Source organism: Vipera ursinii (assembly GCF_947247035.1).
Source record: "Vipera ursinii genome assembly, chromosome: 6".
NCBI classification, from domain to species: Eukaryota; Metazoa; Chordata; class Lepidosauria; order Squamata; family Viperidae; genus Vipera; species Vipera ursinii.
Window position 1 is genome coordinate 74190981 of NC_139515.1, and position 17390 is coordinate 74208370.

General features: G+C 42.2%; 1 protein-coding gene across 2 annotated transcripts in view; it reads right to left on the bottom strand.

Annotated features, from left to right (window-relative positions):
* Positions 1-17390, bottom strand: part of WASHC1 (WASH complex subunit 1) — a 62817-nt gene that overhangs the window by 31855 nt on the left and 13572 nt on the right. For both annotated transcript variants that reach the window (XM_083366816.1, XM_083366815.1), the window contains one exon: positions 10943-11097. In XM_083366816.1, the coding sequence (XP_083222942.1) occupies positions 10943-11091 (149 nt within the window). In that variant the 5' untranslated portion in view covers positions 11092-11097. Of the gene's footprint in view, positions 1-10942; positions 11098-17390 lie in introns of those variants that run through there.

The following is a 17390-nucleotide window of genomic DNA, read 5'->3' on the forward strand; positions in this document are numbered from 1 at the left end:
TAACAGGGCTCTCTTGGTTTTTCCTTCGAAAACATTTCACTTCTCATCCACTATAACCCCTGGTGGGGTTTGGAAACCACCACCACCACCACCCCACCATTAAAAACTGAAGAAACTTCTTGGAGGAAGAACCTTTGGGACAACCATGACTTGAATCTCCACAGACATCTCCCCACTCTTGGTATTTCCCAGAATCCTCTCTGCTTTGATTCCATCTAAGAGCCTTGGTGGAGCAGTGGGCTAATGCCTCCTTAAGTAACACCAGCTGCCTGCAATTAGAGCAGGTTCGCATCCCACCAGGCTCAAGGTTGACTCAGCCTTCCATCCTTCTGAGGTAGGTAAAATGAGGACCCAGATTGTTGGGGGCAATAAGCTGACTTTGTAATAATGCCACTTGGGGGGGGGCGAAAGCCCTAATAAGCAGGTATATACATAGATGAAGGCTATTGCTAAGCACATTGGTTTGTGCTTAAAATTGTAAGCCGCCCTGAGTCTTCGGAGAAGGGCGGGATATAAATGGGATTAAAAAAAAAATCTCTAATGTCAGTGTGGCATTTGATACCAGAGCACTTGCAGCTCCTCCCACCCCTTTTCCTACAAAAGCTTTCCTAAATTAACCAAACTAATCCCTACCGTCAGCTCCTTATCTGGAAGAAAATACAAGATGGATTGGGACTCTACACAGATTCACAAACAGCACTTCAGATGCTACGGTGTGTGTGTGTGTGGGGGGGCAGACACGTCACAGAGTCTTTCCTTATAACTCAGGGCTTCATTCTGACATTTCTAAGTAACACAGAACAGAGTTGACAGCTAGTTATCATTTGGAGCCAAAGATGCTACAATGAAAGTCCATTAATACTTCCAAGCTCCTTTAAAAGCTGTCTGTCAATCATGTTTCAATTCTGAAAAATACAGAATGCATATTAAAATTGGGTTGCAAGTAACTGGAAGGACTTCAGAGGAAAATGACTGATGGGGATGATTAAGCTGAGGAAACTTATAGCACCCCAAAGACAGCCATCAGCAGACTATGACCGGATTAATGATTTTCTGAGTTCAGCAGCTGATAGTAAAAAAGAGAATAGCAAACCTAAGAGCTGATGAACCATCCAGTTGAATGATCCAGAATTGTCCAATTATGAGCCAGTTAACTGAAGACTATCTGTAATATATTCCAAGAATGTCACTGAGTTTGCAGTTTTCTTCAACATGGCACCCAGAAGCAGCTAGTAGTAACACAGTTAAGTTAGAAAATGTTATGCCATCTGAGGCTACACAGCCCTTTCCACATATACCGTGTTTTCCGGCGTATAAGACGACTCGGCGTATAAGACGACCCCCGACTTTTGAGAAGATTTTCAAGATTTTTCGTCTTATACGCCGGAAAATACTTACATGCCAGTTGCCAAGTGTCCGACACAAGCCCGATTCAGCCCCGTCTGATGCAGATGGTGCAAAGCCTCCCTTTTGAAGCCCAAAGGGGCTTTTCCTTCCACCCACCCATTTGACAGCACATTTGCAGACGGAGCAGCCGCACGTCTGGAGCCAAGCCCCGCCCAGGAGGCGGTCAGCCAGGTGGGCTCGGAAGACGCGCTGGAGAGCCGGGCTTGGGGTGGCCATGCCGAGGCCGGCTGGCGAGGGCCGCTGTGTGGTCTGTGGGTAAGAGGGGCGCCAGGCCCGCCGGAAGTCCCCGGAAGTTCTTGGAACGGGCTGGCAGGCATGCTCTTCCCTGGCCCGCCAGAAGTCCCCGGAAGTTCTTGGAACGGCTTGGCGGCGGGCGGGCGCTCCCTCCCCGACCCGCCGGGGAGCGTCTCCCAAAGCACAGTGTCTGGCGGCCGGGAGTCCATCGGCCTGGTCGCTGGCGAGCTGGCCCGTGGCTAGGGCCGGGGCCCAGGAACCGGTAGCCGGGTGCGGGTGGGGGGAAGGAAAGCCGGGCACGGGCTTCTGCGGCTGGTTGCGAGGCCGGATGCGGACATCTGCCGGGAGAGTGGGTAGCAGGGCGCGCTCTGCTTATGCTCAGATGCTGCTTGGGTGAGGGGGAGGGGCTTCCTGCCGCTCCCGGGGTCTGGCGTTTGCAAGGGGGAGGGGAAGGGGCTTAGAGGCTCTTGGGGGTGGGAAGGGAGAGTCACGTTGGAGGGGGGACTGGACTAAGGAGGCTTGAAGTTGCTTTGCAAGAACGGGGACGCTCGACTGATTTATGTTTTTTTTTCGGCGTATAAGACGACTGGGCGTATAAGACGACCCCCCAACTTTTGAGAAGATTTTCATGGGTTAAAAAGTCGTCTTATACGCCGGAAAATACGGTAAATCTCTGTGCCAAAAATAAATTTCTAAGAAGTTGGTAAGATCATGATAAGAGCCTGAGTCGATCTGGGAGAGAAACTGAAGATGTTTTCAGTGGTGTTAGCAATTCAGCTGATAACCTTGAGCGTGGCTTCAGTATTGATGCAACAAGCACGGCAAAACAAGGAAAGAACCCATCTGACTGTTTGAAGAACTAAAGCCCATAAAACTGATTTGGAAATATCGACCAGGTAGTTATATAAATGCACAAGATCTATCATTCTGGGAAAAAAAAGGAAAAAAATCTCACGCTGCTATAGATCTACCATAAAAGGTGCGCGCACCTAGTATCTCAATATAACATTTCACGAAAAAATGTGATGGAAGAAACCCCACAGACATTTGCTCATCTTTTATTATAACCACATTTAGTAGCACAGTGATTATAACGCTGTGACTGAGTTAATGGAACTTTAACTTTCCACATATTCTGCACGTACTGTTATGTGGATAAAGCTAACGGAACTTTTGGATTCTCGTTACAAATCCAAGAGAGCTTGTGGTGTGCAGTCCCTGAATGCTCTGAGTGTAATCAAAATGCAATTTTTGAAGTGACAGGAGGGAGAAAATTATTAAATACATGACTGGAAAGTAATGATATTTAATTTTAATTAAATGTAAAGGAAATGAATTCTAATGGTTATCTAGATCCCTGTTCTCTAGAATGCAGACCTGGTACAAGTATACCCAAATGATGAAATTCTACATTTATAACTGCTGGAAGGCTTGACTCTTCTTTGTTTATCCTTCCCCAAGCTTGCCTTGTCCTCATGTGCAAGTTTTTGCAACCAGCCTTTTCCTTTCATATGTCTACAACGTGTCTAGATTACAGGTAGTGCTTGACTTACAACAGTTCGTTTAGTGACCTTCAATGTTACAATGGCACTGAAAAAAGTGACTCATAATCTTTCTCAACACTTATAGCCTTTGCACCATCCTCATGGTCATGTGATTAAAAATCAGACACTTGGCAACTGACTTGTATTTATGACGGCTCCCGGGGGGGTCACGTGATCTCCTTTCGTGACCTTCTGACAGGCAAAGTCAATGGGGAAGCCAGATTCATTTAACAGCCATGTTACTAAGTTAGCACCTGCAGTGATTCACTTAACAAACGTGGCAAGAAAGGTCATAAAAGGTCATAAAACTCACTTAACAACTGCCTGCTTTAGCAACAGAAATTTAGGGCTTAGTTGTGGTCGTATGTTGAGGACTAACTGGACTGCAATGTTCTTTTTCTTGATTTATCTTCCTCTAATCCCCCAGGTTCTTACTTTTGCTATCTGACGTCCTTTATGCCTGCTGATTTGCCTACACGTTTTCTTTTCGGCATTTTAAGTAGCTTCCTTATTCTTTTCACATTCCCACTGTTTAAATTCTTTCTAAAACTTAAAAAGCATGTAATACTTATTCACATGGCACTTTATAATTTAATATTTTAAAAAGCCTGAATGCAGGCTTTTTAAACCTGAAACCAAGCAGTCTAGTTTGCAAACCGTGCTTTATGGCTTGGAGTACTGGACAAACCCAGATAATTATAGTTTATCAGGAACACATAGTTAACAAACCATAGTTTGGCATAATGTTTGGGTTTTCTTGCTGTATTCTCAAAACTGAACGGTCTTCGTGTTTTACAGACCCCCTATGGAAAAAGTAGAGCTGATCCATTTCTCTGCAGACACATGACAGATTTTCTTTACCCCAAAGGACTGAGTTTTTTTTTAAAATTAATTAGCCACAAAAGACTTTTCACCACCACCCCTCTCAAGACTTTCTAATTTCAGGCAAAGCTAATTAACTAAAGTAAATTTAGTCCAAGAAAGAGAAGACTACAGAGAGAGGTTGTAATCTACCAGCCAAGTGTGAAGAGCAGATCATTCACGCTTCTTTTTCTCTTCCACTAGCAGTTCTCAGCAATAGATATTTCAAGCCATGGAGTGTGATATCTCAAGACAGTTCACACACCACTAAATCTCCGACTGAAACCATGCTCCTAAAGCGAAGTGACTTCTCTGAATCTCTTCCTTCAGGGTTGAATGAATGGCAAAATAATAAATACTAAATCATACCAACAGAGCGTAAGATTAATTTTGATGGGGAAGCCCAGGTGTTGTTGCAATATAAATAGGCAAGCAGTCCTTAGTTTATTAAAAAAAACAACACTGCAATAGCAGTCTGCAAGTGGAACTTTTTGAAGGATGTGACACACGACAAAAAGAACAACTGGGCTGGAAGTCTACCATATGATGATAGATAGAATTCTGGTGAAAGTTTGAAGGAAACCATATATTGTAATTTTCTTCCTTTTATTTTTTTTCTCCTTCCTAACAGCAGTTATCTTTGGATATATTATTACTTTCTTCTCATCTGAAGAAATGAACTATGGTCTATAAATACTTAGGTGGTAATACTAAATTTGTTATCTTTTAAAATGTCAGAGATTTTTTGCCTCTTTTCGTAGGCAAGGAAGATTCCACAGTATCACAGAGTCATTTGATTAAATCAAATGAAACCGATGACAACAGAATGAAGACAGACCAAAAAAGTGTTGTCTATTATTTAATTTTAAGTTAATAAAAATCAAATGAACTACATATAGCAAATATGATCACTTACCATATATTTAGTCATTTCCTACAAGAAAAATTGCAACTGGCAGAAATTTTGGATAAGTCTAGAGGTCACTTGTAAGGGCTTTAGAGACCACCTAAGACTCTATCATCTCAGAAGTTCAACCCACCATACTTTTCTTGGGGTTCCCAATATCCTTTCTATCGTTTAGACCAGCGTTTCCCAACCTTAGGAACTTGAAGATGCGTGGACTTCAACTCCCAGAAGTCCACGCATCTTCAAGTTCCTAAGGTTGGGAAACGCTGGTTTAGACCACATCATATATCCATTATTGACTGATGTATTGAATCTCCCCCCCACCCCAAAAAAAAAAAGAAAAAAAAAAGAGAGTATAAATTTAGTTTCTCAATGTTGAAGAACTCTGTCCTAAACAAGATGTGGAATCAGAATGGATTAAAGAACCAAGGAAAAAGAAGCCAAAACCCAAGCTAAGCAATGCAAAGCAAGGTTCTAAAAATAATCACAACTGGAAATGTCTATACTAATGTTCTAGAAGTAATTGAGGCTGGGTCTTCCACATACTAGAGCAGACATGACAAACACAAGGCCCGGGGGCCGGATGCGGCTCGCGAAGTGGTTTCATATGGCCCGCAAAGCCATCCTGGGAACAGTGAGGGAACGGCCCCCACTGCCTTGGCCCTGGCCCAGAGACCCTCCTTCTGCCAGAGACCCTCAGATCTGTCCCACTCCTGCCCAGGCCCCCATAGGCACCCTTGATGCAAACGATGTAGAGCTGGCCACGCCCACCCAGTAGGCCATACTCACTCTGGCCACGCCCACCCAGTAGGCCACACCCACCCTGGCCATACCCACCCGGCCCCTTGAGGGCAACCGCAATGCTGATGCGGCCCTCAGTGAAATTGAGTTTGACACCCCTGTACTAGAGGGTGGAGGTAGGAATCTCAGCAGATGTGAAGGGATGCACCCACAGGGAACATTGTCGTCTCTGAGTCACGTTGGTGCCCACAGGCACCGTGTTGGAGATCTGGGACAGAGAAGTTTTGTTTTTAAAATGAAAGCAGAAAGCCTTGGGATAATAGCTGTTTGCACTCAGAGGAACAAGCTTCTACATTAAGGAAATTTTAGAACGGGGGAAAAAAATCCTTCTCACTGCACATTTGTTCCAAAGAGATGTTGTGTCAGTTTGATATTAGGCCCAAGTTCTTTTGACACATTCAGTGCACATGCTTCACCACGGGCACTCTGATCCGTGATCTCAAAAAGCAAATTCTCACTCTAATAGCTGAAACTGAATGTTTCCCCCTGATAAGCTGAAGCTTTTTTTTTTTTTTTTACAAAAGCAAACAAATATGAGATCTAGAAACCTTATCTCGAGAAAACAGGAAGAAAAGGTCACTCTCTCCTAAATGGCAAGTACTTCGCCTTGCAAGTTTCCCCTGTGATTGGCATGGAACACCCAAGGCTTGCGAAACTTTTAAACAGAGGCCTGCATAATTACCAAATCATTATTAATTATATCACAGAGCTCCGAGGCAAGGCAAAGGAAACAAAAGACCTGATGGGAGTCTCTTCTGTTGTTGGAAAGAATTAATAATTACAGTCGTAAGTGTACTCAAGAGTGAGAGCAAAACCAAGCTGGTGTTCCAAGATTTGACTGGGACAGGTACGTTAAGAGAAGTACAAGAATGGAAGACTGCTATCATGTTCAGAAATTAAAAATACTCCAATCTGGTTATCTTTATATTGATAAAGCATATGAAAATTGTATGAAAGTGAGGATTTATTTAGGATTTATTAATTTTATATGCCTAGAAGAGAAACCAGACCATGCCTACCAGCTACTGGTATTGATAAAGAGTTTTGCAATGGTGACCCAAGAGAAAGGGGACACCCTTCCAATTGCAACAACAATTAGGATTATTAACATTTGGGAGGATATTGATTAGTAAGACTTTTATGTATTTGTATTGCATAGAATAGAACAGGATTTACACTTTGTGACATTTACCTCTGCGTCACAGAATTACTTGCTACTTGCCACTAACCAACATTAGCCAGAAGGGTGATCTTATCTGTATGCTGGAATATCACAGTAGTCATCATTTCCTGTGATTTTTAACATTTTACATTTTGGAGTTTTATAAGTCAGCTTGCCCAAGTAAGGAAAACATTCTAGATATCCATTCACTCTCTCCTAAATGTTACAGAAACCTATCTATGTGGTCTACGGATCTACATCTGATATCAATCCCATTGAGTGTTTGTAAGGGGGTGGGGGAAAGGGACAATATTTTTGAAAATGTAAAACCCACCTAGAAAACTAAGTTTTATAATGGTCGCTAAAAGTCACATGCCATTTCAATTGTATATGACTTGGAGCGTAAGTGGCTTTCCACTATAGTAAGAGGATGAAAAGTAGTGGATACAACAAAATAACCCAATCTCACCCAATACAGCTCCAAGGGACAACAAAGCCAACTACCAAAACAACAGAACCAATGCAGGAAGGGTCCATGCTCATGCCAGCAACCCAAGGCCCTTTGAGATACGTAAGTCTTAATAATGGCTTTCTGAAACCTTAGCAGAATTGTTCTACAGAAAAGGGGGCAATGAAAGAGAAGGCCCACTCTATTGGTCCTTGATAATAACATTCCCCAGAGGTGATCTATTTGGATGTTATCAGATGACAATACTGACAGTTAACACAGAAACCTAAGTCATGAAGTTTTATAGGCAGTTTCATAGAAACCTAGGTCATGAAGGACTTCAAAGGTGACAACCTACCTCTTCAGGTTACCTAGTAACTCTAGTCCACCTTCTGAAATAACACTGTTTTTCTGATGAAGTGAGAAGGTCTTTAATAACTAAGCCCATCGTATTTTGGACCAAATATAGTTTCTAAAGGTTTTCAAGGGGAGCCTTGTGTAGTGTGTATTGCAACAGTCTAACTAAGAGATGGCCGTGGCATGACTGACTTGAAGAAAGAACCTCTCGTTACAAATTATAACATAGCCTAGTGATGACGAACCTTTTAGAGACCGAGTGCCCAAACTGCAACTCCAAACCCACTTATTTATCGCAAAGTGGCAGGGCTGCATCAGCATTGTGCTGCTCTTGGGGGTGGGTGAGTGTGGCCCACTGGGTGGGCATGGCTGCAGTGGTCACAGCAGACTGGGTGAGCGTGGCTGGGGCCAGGGCAGTGGGGGCCACTCCCTCACCATCTCCGGGGCATCCCCAGGGGGCCAACGCTGCTTGCTCGCTCACTTCCTGCCCTGTCACTTCCAAACACCATGTGCTCACTACTCTGGTGAACTCTGCTGGGGTAGCGGCGTGTGTGACCACAGAGAGGGCTCTGAGGTTTGCCACCACTGACATAGCCAAAACACAAGATGGAACTGTTCAAAGGTTCACACTGCCATAGTTGCCAGCTGCTTCTTGAACAGTAGTTATAAATCCATGGGACTCTGTTAGGTATATGTCTGTGGCCTAACTGGTTGGGTTGGCAATATATATGAACTACGATTGTATCATTGTTATAGAACTGTAATGTATCACTTTAACTATGTAATGCATTGCATCATAACTTCTAATGATTGGCCAGCGTTGTTTCCTACGGCCATAAGAGGGAGCTAGAGACATAGCTTCTCTCTCTCTCTGTTACGTTCACTCTTGCAGCAAGAGTTACTTACTGCTTATCGTGGTTTGTGGGTTTGCTACTGTTTTTGCTAAACCTGTAGAACTGTGTTTTTGACTTACTGACTGGTAAGAAGACTCTGTATCGGATAATCCTTGGACTGTTGTTATCTGCTATCTTTTTTCATTACTCATGTATGACCTGGACTGTTTTTTCCCTGGACTGTGCTATTGTCTTATCCCACAAGTAAAACTTTTGTACACACCTCAGTGTATCTGTGTGGTTGCTGTGTAAACCTAACTACTCTCAGTATCCTCTTTTTTGTGCAAGCTCTCTTTTGCTCAAGAGTTGCTCTGCTCATCCTTGTCAGACTCTCAGATTACAAACCAGTTCAGCATGAATATCCAAGATGGAATATTACTGGTCTTGTACTGTTTCTGAACTCTCAGCCTTTCTATCTGTAACTGAACCTGAGTCTGCTCCAGACCCTAACAGTACCTTGACTTTGTTCAATCTGAACTCAAGCTGACTACCAACATACTATTGACACTTGACATCATACTTCACCAGTTCTGATGGACTACAGTCAGGAGCTGGATTCTGAGGAAGAGCAAGAGGTAACTCAGTTCTGATTTTATTTTGAGAGAAAGAGGAGGAAGACCATAACTACCTAATAGTTCCGAGTACATTGTAGATGTAGACAGTAAAGTGCTTGGTCTGGCAGGATTTTGTCTGTCGGTGTGAAAATAATAACTCAGCTTGGAAAAATCATCATGTATCATTCTTGGTTTTCAGCCTGACACCAATGGTTTCACATGGATATTAAGTAGGCAAGAGAATCGAAGTCTGTGGCACAGCACAGGATCCTTCAGAACAGTCTGACTGGATGCGCCGGTCATGAATAATATTGAGTTTGAAGCTTCCTTTTTCTAATCTATACTGATCCATAAAGAATGCAGCCGTGCGAGTTGTTATGGGAGTTTCCCGATACTCCCGTGTAACACCTCTTCTCCGTGAGCTGCATTGGCTTCCGGTTGCCCTCCGGGTGAGATTCAAGGTGCTGGTAATGACCTATAAAGCTCTAAATGGCTTGGGTCTGGATTATCTAAGGGAACACCTGCTGCCGGCATCAACTTCCCATCGTCCTGTGCGCTCCCACAGGGAGGGCCTTCTCAGGGTGCCGGCGGTTAAGGAGTGCCAGCGGGTGATCCCCAGGGGGAGGGCATTCTCTGTGGGCGCGCCTGCCCTTTGGAATGATTTACCGGTGGAACTTCGGACCGCCCCCGATCTGCGTTCATTTCGCCGTGATCTGAAAACCTGGTTTTTTGATCTATCAGGCCTGGACTGAAGGGGTTTTAGCTTTTAATATTGTTTTAATTGTTGGGCTTATGTAATTTAATCTATTTTAATTTATACTATTTTTATATTGTATTTTATGCTGCCCTGTAAACCGCCCTGAGTCCTTCGGGAATAGGGCGGTATAAAAATTTAATTAAATAAATAAATAAACTAAGTATACATCTGGATTCACCACATAGGCCAACAGGAAAAATTGTTGGTCCTAGATTAGGTAACTGAGGGATGCATTTTTGTAAATGATTATATTTGTGAAGCTGCAAATGTTGGAGAGATGAAATAACTTTACACGAGTAAATATATTTGGGAGAATTAGGGTGTATTACTTTTTATTTATATATTGGAAGTTTGGCTCTTGATGTTTCTCTCGTTTAGTTTCAATAGACAATGTTCAGCAACCGTGAGGAGGAAAAAGCACTTCTTTGTTCATAGATTCAAAGCCACACCACACGTTTTTATCTCTGCTATAGCTCTGCTTATTCAAACTTGGCTCTAAGTTCAAAAGCCCCAAATACTGTAATGTAATTGTTTCTTGGGTTTCTAGCTTCCTAATCATGCTGGCTATCCCTTTCTGAATCTTTTCAACCTGTCTGTAACTCCAAGGTTGCAACTGTGGTTTGCTTGCAGCTGTAGACACAGTATGACAATAAACCACCCAGTAGCTGCTGGTGCGACAGTAATATATCATAGCCCCAATTTAATGGTTAACCACCCTCTCCCCCGCATACGAACAAAGCATATATCAAATCTAAATTACACCCCTCTTTCCAAAGTCAGCTATATTTGGAAAACTGCACTCTTACCAACAATACCCAGGAGAATTCCTTCAGGATTCTTGTACATAGATAAATGAGAACTCATAGAGCTACTTTCAAAGCACTGATTCACTGCCGGAGACAGAATAAAACCAGACCAACTGACAATGCAGTTTTCCTCCTGTCCGGAACCATTATTAAAACACACACATATATATCAATTCTCTCCTTCTAGGGTTCTAATATCAGCAAACCGTACCTGTTGAAGATATCACCTGAGATTTTTTGCAGATATTGAAGTGTATCTGCTATCTGATGAATAGCTTCTTCCCTGCGGAGGTCAGGCTGGATGAGGGGAACAGAGTATGTCTGACCTTCCAGGAAATACTTCTGGGTCATAGTGGACATCTTCACCTGCAAAGAAACCAACAGTACATTTGATTCCAGGAACTTACATTTCTTTCATTTTTAAATGAAAGGGAACTCTTAATTGCTCTACCAGGGAACTCTTAATTGCTCTACCAGGGATTTGCAGCAAGAAAACCTTTAAAACAGGCTATCTGTCAGGACCCACCCCAATCCACGTCTTAGGAAAACAAAAACTCTTGGAGTCAGTTCTAGTCCAAAAGGAATTTTTACTAGGACATGCTTGGTTGTGGAAATACAAGACAGGACTTGGTATTGTTTTACAAATTTACACTTTATAAAGAGTTCCCGGTTCAACCCCCCTTCCCTCAACCCCATTTGGTCAGCCCCCCATCATTTTACTTCGTGTCATCCCTTTCGTGGGAAAAAGGAACTTCGAATCTTTATGGTTATTGCCTTCTTTCTCTACAGATTCAAATGGAGACACAGGCCAGATGCCTTCTTCTCTAACCCTCCCTTGTGTTCCCCCAGTTCAAAAGGTTTCCCTTGGTCTTTGAAATAACCTAAGGCAGGCTGAATCCACATGCGCTCCTCCTTCCTCGGGAGATGGCAGAATCCATGGGGGGGATAATATTTTAAACATACATTTATGAATGTGATATAAATGGATTCTGACACTATCTCTAGAACAGGGTCAAAGTCTGCTTCTCCAGGTGAGGGGTCCTTGGTGCTCTCTGAGCTTAGTTGTTTCTTTACCCAAACTAGGTAACATAATCAGTGGTAGCGATTAGCACTGAAGATGTTATCTATGGTAGTTTGGGTAATGAAACCTCTGCAAGTAAACAAGCAAGCTCAGAGAGCACCCCTCATTTCAACCCCGAGCGACAAATATTCTCCTTTATTGGCTTCTCCAGATGTTGAACAACTGGCATTAATTCCATATAGTTCAATGTGAAGGCTGCACACTGGCCACCTGGGATAGTGCCTTATTGTTCACAAGCAACTTCTCCTATTATTGGTAATGACTACCCATGTCGACATCAAAGACTAGACGACCTATTTTTGTTGTGTTGGGCTTAAAAATCTGATTTGTGCATGGAATTTTCTTTATTCTTTTTTGCATCAAATAAAGTACAACATTATTGGTACCACATCAGAAAAACACAGTTCTTATTCTGTTAGTTGGAACCAGAGCTCCTCTCCTGGAAGACCAGGATTCAGGCAAAAAGTGTAACCATAGAAGATTTTAGAAGCGCACAGGCCATTTCCAACCTCTAACACCCAACTTTGTCTGTCTGGAAATACAGTACATGCTTAAAAAAATGAAAGGGAAGCATGTGAGTTTTGTGCCTTCATTACCAAACCTTTTCTCAAGCCTTCTACCTCCAGACAAGTTTTATAATTTCAAACCACCATGGCACTTAGGCATTTACAATTATGTGAGCACCAGACTGAAGATCACAGTACTACTGTATGTTCCCTGCTAATTTATTTTTTTATTTTGGACCTTAATGAAGTCATAGGATTCGGAAGTTCCATCATTAAAGAACTATAAGTTGGGAAGGCTGAAGAATGGATCAATTCAAACTGACAAAACAAAACTACCCAAGGAGAGGGTGCAGGTAGTCCTCAACTTACAACAGTTCATTTAGTGACAATTTTAAGTTACAACTGCACTGAAAAAATGACTTATGACCATTGTTCACACTTATGACCGTTGCAGCATCTCCATGGTCATGTGATCAAAATTCAGATGCTTGGCAACTGATTCATGTTTATGACGGTTGTGGTGTTCCAGGGTCAGGTGATCATCTTTTGTGATCTTCTGACCAATAAAGTCAATGGGGAAGCCAGATTTCACTTAACAACCATGATACTAATTTAATAACTGCAATGATTTGGCAAGAAAGGTTGTAAAATGGAACAAAACTCACTTACCAAATGTCTCACTTGGCAACAGAAACTTTGGGCTCAATTGTGGTCATAAGTTGAGGACTACTTTATTATATCTCAAGTCAAATGTTTTCAAGGAAAAAAAACCCCAAGAAAGTCCAGTTGCCTTTTGGAAAGCACCTTTGGGGACAACCACGACCTGGATGATTGAAAATCTCCATAGCCAGATCCTTTATATATCTATTATTTATGTCCAGCGAGAACAGCATTATGAATTGGGCTTTGGAACAGAAATCAGACTATCTTGCAAAAAGAGCAGAATAAACTCTGGTTTAGCAGATTAAGGATGTGCCAGTCTCCAAGGCAGGCAAGCAAGCAAGTTGTATTTATTTTGTGTAAGCGAGGCAGCAGCAGATGATACTCAGGTATGTCAGATGAAGAAGAGAGAGATAAGACCTATTTTTATCCTACTTTAATTAAACTACGTTCAGTGGTGTTATTAAGCAGCAATCAAAAATGCAGATGATATTGATTTGATTGGCACAAGGTGCGCTGCACTGAATAGTAAAAGCCAGTGCCCCTATAAATAGGGCTAATCATCATCTTGATGGGAGAAAAGGAAGTGAGGGGAAAAAGCAGCATAACTAGAGGTGTAATTAGACCCTCCAACAACCTTCACTTCATGGCTGTTCTCATTACTTGGCACTTGTCTAAACGCAGCTCCTCAATGCTGATGAGTTGAAACCGGATAAAAATCTTAAGCACACAAATCGACTTAATCCCAAAGAGCCTTTGGCCACTTTCACAGCCAAAATGCATTGCTCAGGGACAAAGGGAGGCCAGGTGGCGTTCAGTCAACCGGAGATCAGAAATGAGAAAAGGCCCCAACAGAGCTTCTACCTCCAGTTGGGTATTCTTTGGTCACTCTTAAAGTGAGTGGGCCTCCAGCGTTTCCCAAAATGCACAAAACCATTTGTAGAGCAGTGTGCGGTGGGTCAGTTTGACAAGACGGTGTTTTCCTTTAAAAGGAAATGATTTGTCCTGCTCCACCCTATTTCTCATGTATCAGCGAACAGGCAGACGAATGAATTTTCAAGCAATCAAAAGTAGAGCTGGAAGGGATCTTGGAGGTCTTCTAGTCCAACCCCCTGCTCAAGCAGGAGATTTCTGAACCAATACATACAATCTCCACTTGCAAGTGAAATAATATCAAAAGCTGTGAACCAGTTAGTACTGAATGATGTCGTCAACTAGCTTCACAAAGATAATGTGGTAAGTAAGCTTTCTGATAAGACTTATATCACATGACCAAGAATTTTTTTTTAAAAAAAACCCAGATTCTTTCCAAAATTTTGAGGAGTACTGTATGTATTTGATAAAGTAATGTCATCCACCAAGACGTTAAGCGAATATAACATATTCTATGGACATTTTTTGCTGTCACAAATTGAAGTCACATGACCATGACAGTCGTAAATGCAAGCCAGTTGCCAAGAGCCCAAAATGCTATCATGCAACCATGGATATGTGGAGCAGGTACTTCCAAGGATGGGCTGTAAGCAGTGGTGGGATTCAGCCGGTTTGCACCACTTTGGCAGAACCGGTAGCTAATTTTTTGTTGCCCAGGCCCAGAATGGACTTCGGGAAGCAGCATCCACACAGAGAACTGGTTGTTCACGTATTTGAATCCCACTACTGGTTAAAAAAACCCAAGATCATGGCATCCGGCCCTCTCAATTCCTGGCAAATAGATGGGGAAGAAATGGAGGTAGTGACAGATTTTATTTTCCTGGGCTCCAAGATCACCGCAGATGGGGACTTCAGCCAAGAAATTAAAAGACGCTTGCTCCTGGGGAGGAAAGCTATGGCAAATCTAGACAGCATACTAAAAAGCAGAGACATCACCCTGCCAACAAAAGGGCATATAGTCAAGGCAATGGTTTTCCCAGTTGCAATGTATGGCTGTGAAAGTTGGACCATAAGAAAGGCCGAGCGCCAAAGAATTGAAGCCTTTGAACTATGGTGCTAGAGAAGACTCCTGCGAGTCCCTTGGACTGCAAGGTGCTCAAACTGGTCAGTCCTACAGGAGCTCAACCCTGATTGCTCTTTAGAAGGCCAGATCCTGAAGTGGAAACTCAAATACTTTGGCCACCTAATGAGAAGGAAGGACTCACTGGAGAAGAGCCTAATGCTGGGAAAGATTGAGGGCAATAGAAGAAAGGGACGACAGAGAACGAGGTGGCTGGATGGAGTCACTGAAGCAGTAGGCGTGAGCCTAAATGGGCACCAGAAGATGGTAGAGGACAGGAAGGCCTGGAGGAACGTTGACCATGGGGTCACGATGGGTCGGACACGACTTTGCAACTAACAACAACAACGCACAAGATAGAATTTGTCAGTGTTGGCTGCCTTGTGATTCACTACATTCTTCCTTACGGGGAAAAAAAAACTATTTGGTACTCATAATTTTTGGTATTCATCATGCTTCCCGAAACCAAGTAACGATGAGTACCAAGATACCACTGTATATGTGCAACAGGCAGATGCATAGATTCAAACACTGCTCGGTCCAAAAACTGTTCTTTATTTTATATAAGCCCTAGTTTTCAGTATATTTTCAGTATACTGTATATTAAGGGATTTTTGTGCACGTGTGCACAATGGTTGCAGTAATATATTTCCGATATAAAATCCCTCTGGAGGTGGAGAAACGTTGTCCATGGGGTCGCGATGGGTCACACAACTTCACAACTAACAGCAACAACTGGTTGTAAGTAACTTTTTTTTTAAAAAAAAGTCCAGTCATTTAAGCAAGGACTATCTGTAGGACTGGAAAAGGCATTTCATTTGATTTCCAAAAGGTACTTTGGAGTACACTAGACCAGGGGTAGGCAACCTAAGTCCATGAATCATAAAAGAGCCGAGGTTGCCTACTCCTGCACTAGACTATTTTCAACTCTTTAAAAGTATCATTAGTTGATTTCAGGTTTGCAGAGAATGCTTTCCAACCACAGAGAATTCAACTATCCAGGAATTTTAAAACAATAAATAAACCCTTTCATACTTTCACTAGGATTGAGGCGAAAAATTATTTGACCCTCTGAGCATTGATAAGCACAAAAAGACATGCCCACACATGTATGACAATAAATTCAAACTGTCTTTAGCTTTCTAGCGTGATAGCTTAGGTTGGCATTTTGTATTTTAAGCAGAGAGAAGGAAGCTAGGTAACAATGAATCTCTGTTAATTAGCAAAAAATAAAGAAGGCTCTTCGATTCTGAACAGGTTTCTTTTAGTTGTAAACTAGAATCAATGACCAAATGTTGAATTATGCATGCAGATCATGGCTGGACTGCCTGGGATAACTAGTGGCTCCTTGGAATACTTCACTGCACCTCACTTCAGTTGCTGATCTCAATAGTCTTAAGAAATTAAAAACATAAAATAAATACTAACTCTTAATAGCTCAACTTCCCAGCATATGCTTGTAGTCTTAGTCATATACTGCATTAAGCCATGATATGGTTTGCTTGCTTGTGGGTTAGCATAATATGTGAAGCCAGCACATTTGGTAAGCCATGATTTATGTTTCGTGCAATGTAAGAAACTGTATAAATTCTACAGAGGCAACCCAAAGCTACTGCACTATGCATTTGGCAGCAGAAAGAGTAATTGTCACTCTTAAAAATAACAGATGTTCCAGGAGTTACCGTAATGCACAAATACATCCTGAAAGGCAGCAAAAAAGTAATATTCAAAAGCACCCTGTGATCAAAAGAAGGGACTGGTGGGAAAGAACGTGTCCTATTTCTTTAAGTCCAGTAAGAAATCAATAAGCTGGGAATAATGGCAAACCGGGTTGCACTTGGCCATAAATTATTTTGTGAAGGGTCAGCATAGAGGTTATTAAGAGACAAGATTGCTTTGCTGCAATAAAAAGAGCTTGCTCCAAAGTCTGAGTCTCTAGCCAGAGAACACAACTTTGCTCTACAGGCTTAACAACTGCTTTTGGGAGCAATTAGACTTACCCAGCATCTTCAATCAACTGGAAGTGTGTGCTTTCTGGTTTAACAAATCCCAACAGAAAATAATAAACCCAAACCTGCAAAAAACGGGATGGAATTCTTTCTTTTTTAAAGAAGCGTCTCTTCCAAGTATGCCAAAAGCGTGCCTTCTTTTATCATTTCTGTCACGGATTCCTACCAAAAGGCAAAACCAAACTGTAAATCCCTATCTAGGCACACGTACACAGCAGAAAGTTTTGGGAATCCCCCCCTATATGATGTATCCTTCCTCTTTTCCAAATGTGTGAATGGAAATGAATGCGATTGTTATACCTACAATGCTATCCACACCTGTGCTACCGAGTGGAAAAAAGCCAAGTGCAGAAAATGAATGCCAACTTACATTTTATCACATTTTAAAAATACTCTAAGGAGAGCTAGAA